We start from the raw sequence: 4,157 nt of genomic DNA on the forward strand, positions 1-4,157 counted from the left end.
TAGCACCAAGCGGAACAAGCTATTTTGCTGGCTGTGTTTGCTTTTTAATACCAGACAGGGAACATGGAACAACACAGGTTTTAACAGCCTTAATAGGGTCACCAGGGCAGCTAGCAAACTTCAGGCATCCGAGCGACCCCTCACGATGGTGTACATTAAGACCTTTGCCGAGTCCAGGCTGGATTTGCAACTGGATGAGCAGCAGAGATGAGAGACGAGCCGGCACAATGAGAGAGTGAGAAGAAACGGGACATACTGAAGCACCTCATTGATTGTGTCATCTTTTTGGGAAAGTAAGAATTGTCTTCCAGGGGACATGACGAGGGGAAAGAGTCCCTGAATCAAGGTAATCATTTGGAAATATTATCTCTGTTATTAGAGTATGATGCTGACCTCCGACACTACCTGGCCACGGCCACCGTTTTTACAGGAACATCTGGGAAAATTCAACATGGTCTCATAAGTGCGGTTGCTGACGTGCTAAATGATGCCTTCAAAAAGAGATCAACAACACCAAGTTTGTCACAGTTATGGTGGATGAGACCAACAATTTCACGTCACAGCTGTCTTTTGTATTTTGGTACTGACACCGGAGTAAAAGCGAGATTTTTTAAGTTTGAGAATGTCACAGAAAGAAAAAGAGCTCATGATCTAGCAGCTTCAGTACTTGAAGTGTTGGGCAGCTACGACTGCAAATCAAAGATAGTGACATAGTGTTATAACGGAGCCGCTGTCATGGCATCGGGACTTAATGGCGTACGCACCCGTAAAAAAAGAAAAACTCAGGCTCTGATTGTGTACGGTTATGCACATACATGAAACCTTGTGATGTCTCAGGGAGCGTCAACAATAAAGGACTTCAAAATCTATTTTGCAAATCTGGAAGGATTGTCTGCATTTTCTACACGTTCTCCCACGCGAAACAAAGCTGTTGGATGAGTTTTGCAAAAGAACCTCACGGGTCTCTCAGGTGAGATGGAACTTCAACTCCAGGTTGGTGGGCACTTGAAGGTGAGCGTGGAAACAGATGCCATCTATGAGAGGACCAGGGAGGTCGCGGTTCAGCCGAGCGCAGCTAGACCGAACAGACCCGCACACGCACAACAGACAGCTATACACAGCGCTAATCGACAGCATTATCACCGAAATCAGGAATCGATTTGAGGGTCACCAGCAACTACTGCATTTCTTGACGCACAGCTGTTTACCAAGTTGAAGCAAACATTTCCCGAAACAGCTCTCGAGCGCATCACAACGTGTTCAAAAATGCAACAGGACAAACAGGACTCTCTGCACCAGCATCTAATGCCATAGAGAAGGAGCTGCTCATTCATCTTTAGCAGGACGCTCAACTGTATGAGGAGGTCAATGAACGTTTCATCAGAAAGGATTGGAGGACGGATTTCATTTACAAGTAATGGGCGAGTGTTTCTTCTTACTGTTTAGGAGAGATAAAGTTATTGCGGTATTTTAAACATTTGTATTGCTGTTGTTTGAGTATAGATGTTGATGCTGTGTTGATGTGCCTACAGACCTTTGGTGCATGTTTCTGATGTTTCTTGAGTTGTTGTGATTGTCTTAAAGTTTAATAGTGTGTCTCCCTCTGGTGGACGTTGTGGAGTATTGTGTTGTCTTTGCTCCAAAGGTTTTTGTACAGAGTTTTGGTGTTTCCTGTCACTGTGGGCCTCAGAGCACAGTAGTACACAGCAGAGTCAGACAGCTTAGCTGAGGAGATCTTCAGATCAACTTGATTTCTCTCCTCATTCAGTATAGCAGTCAGTTGAGGGTGAGGAGGTTTTGCTTCCACTACTGAAGGTGGTTTAGTATCAGTGATCAGGAGAAGGAACTGAGGAGCTGATCCAGGATCCTGTCGATACCACTGGAGATTCTCAGCTTTAACTGAATAGGTACAGGACAGAGTAGCACTACGGCCCTCTGATGAAAACACTTCAGCACTGCTGGCAGTAATCTCATCTTCCATCGTGTTACCTAGTGAGGAAAACAACATGTTAGATTTACACTGCTGCTCCAAAGTCTCATATCCAACATTTGGAAAACATCACTCTGACATTTTTAAGTTCAGCAAATGATGCTGTTAACAATGTATTAATCAGTTATTAGTGATAAAGTGATGACAGCTAGATTGATGATTTAGAAATGTGTAACTTTGAACTCTATCTAAAATCTGAACTGGATCTGTAAAACCTTGAAAATGTCTTTATATTTCAGGATTCATAATCCAAACCATCCGTACCTATGAGAGAGAAGCAGAACAGAAGTGCAGTGAGTTTTTCCATGTCTGCAGAGGTGAAATGCTGTTTTAGAAGGTTCAGGATGAATAAGTGTTGTGAGTTGTTTGGTCTGATGTTCACAGCTGGAATCAAACAGTTGTCTGTCATGAAGCCACCTCTGCAGTCAGGAGGAGGAGACTCAGATGTTGACTTACTTTCATTTCTCCAAGTCTTCATCACAACTGGGTTTCATTAGTGAAAAGAATCCTGACTGGCTCATGAAATACTCTGAAGGTTAACAGAGTGTGTCTCCCTCTGGTGGAAGTTGTGGAGTATTGTGTTGTCTTTGCTCCAAAGGTTTTTGTACAGAGTTTTGGTGTTTCCTGTCACTGTGGGCTGCAGAGCACAGTAGTACACAGCAGAGTCAGACAGCTTAGCTGAGGAGATCTTCAGATCCATTTTGGTTTTATCCTCACTCACTGAAGAAGACAGTCCAGGGATTGGATTTTTCATTATTCCGCCTGTTCCTAAATGAGAGATGATGAACTCTGGAGGTTTTCCTGGATATTGTCGGTACCAGAAGAAATAATCAGCAGAACCTTTGGAGTATCTGTAGGACAGAGTAACAGAGCTGTCTTCTAAACTGTTCTCTTCTTTCTCTACTGGAGTGAGTTCTTCACAGCTGACTCCTAAAGGAAGAGATAACTCTGTTACTTCATGTTGTAGAAGACTTGATACAAGAGTGACATTTAAATGTTATTGAGTAAAACTTGTTCATGCAGCATAATGTAACATACCTGTGAGGATGGAGAGAAACATCAGAGAAAACCCCCAATGCTGCAGTGGCAGCATGTTGAATAAAGGTAATGTTGATGGTGTGTGTATTGATCTCTGTTGAATCTAGAAGTTCCTCTCTCTTCTATAGTTCAGTAACAGCTCAGCTCCTCCCTGAGTCTCTCCGTCTCCTCGTAGCTCTGTAGTTTCTCTTCTCTCAGTTACACTTCTAAGGTAAAGTGATTCTAGACTACATCATATTGAAGTGTAACAGAGTGTGTCTCCCTCTGGTGGACGTTGTGGAGTATTGTGTTGTCTTTGCTCCAAAGGTTTTTGTACAGAGTTTTGGTGTTTCCTGTCACTGTGGGCTGCAGAGCACAGTAGTACACAGCAGAGTCAGACAGCTGAAGCTTCTGGATCTCCAGAGGAACTGATCTTATCTTGGAATTGAGTGTAGATGAAAATCTGTCCCTGAACTCGTGCTCTGTTTTCCCCTCTCCGATCTTAAAGCGGCTGAGAATGAATTTGGGGCTGTTGTTTCCGTCCTGTTTATACCAGAAGAGATAATCATTAGATGAACTGCTGCTATATTGACAGCCAAGTGTTACTGCCTCTCCTTCAGTAGCAGTCACATCTCCTGTTGGTTGCAGCACGTTGTCTTGTTGTGCTCTGCATTCTGTAAAACAGCAACAAACAGAATCAGTGTGCTGTTAAAGAATCCTATCAATGTTGGATTGATATCAAAGAAACAGAGTTGTGTTCATACCAAGGCTCATAGCAGCCAGCAGCACTGAGATGAACAGAGGCGTCATATCTGCAGTGTGGAGTAACTCTGAGCTACAGCAAGTAGAAAGAAGGCTGGGATCTCTCTGTTTAGTCTTCATCAACACTAAGTTGGTGGATTAGAAGGAGGAACCTGATCACAGTGACAGGGCTCATTCACAGCCCTGGGTTATTCCCCCTGCTGGCAACTTTACACTACACACATGTTGGTCCTCTCTCCTTTCTCAGTGTAACATGTCTTGTTAGTAGTCATCATTGAAAACATTCTGGTGAGTTGTCACCAATTTGTTCCTCAACATATAGGTGAGGTAACTATCAAAACTCTGCTACCAAATTGTTATCTAAGAATTCTTTAATGGCTAATATACA

At 43.2% G+C, this 4,157-nt stretch overlaps 3 gene segments (V, D, J or C); all 3 read right to left on the reverse strand.

Annotated features, from left to right (window-relative positions):
- Window positions 1–1,574: 1,574 nt before the first annotated feature.
- LOC116677705 (T cell receptor alpha variable 21-like) lies at window positions 1,575–2,478 on the reverse strand. The segment is given in 2 exon segments: window positions 1,575–1,989; window positions 2,255–2,478. Coding segments are annotated over 2 exon segments (618 nt in total).
- LOC116677697 (T cell receptor alpha variable 3-like) lies at window positions 2,324–3,067 on the reverse strand. The segment is given in 2 exon segments: window positions 2,324–2,920; window positions 3,029–3,067. Coding segments are annotated over 2 exon segments (435 nt in total).
- Window positions 3,068–3,331: 264 nt separating this feature from the next.
- Window positions 3,332–3,925, reverse strand: LOC116677695 (T cell receptor alpha variable 18-like; the record flags this gene model as incomplete). The annotated part of the segment is given in 2 exon segments: window positions 3,332–3,681; window positions 3,772–3,925. Coding segments are annotated over 2 exon segments (468 nt in total), but the record flags the coding sequence as incomplete, so codon positions are not given.
- Window positions 3,926–4,157: the final 232 nt, after the last annotated feature.

Source organism: Etheostoma spectabile, unplaced genomic scaffold, assembly GCF_008692095.1.
Source record: "Etheostoma spectabile isolate EspeVRDwgs_2016 unplaced genomic scaffold, UIUC_Espe_1.0 scaffold00005622, whole genome shotgun sequence".
NCBI lineage: Eukaryota > Metazoa > Chordata > Actinopteri > Perciformes > Percidae > Etheostoma > Etheostoma spectabile.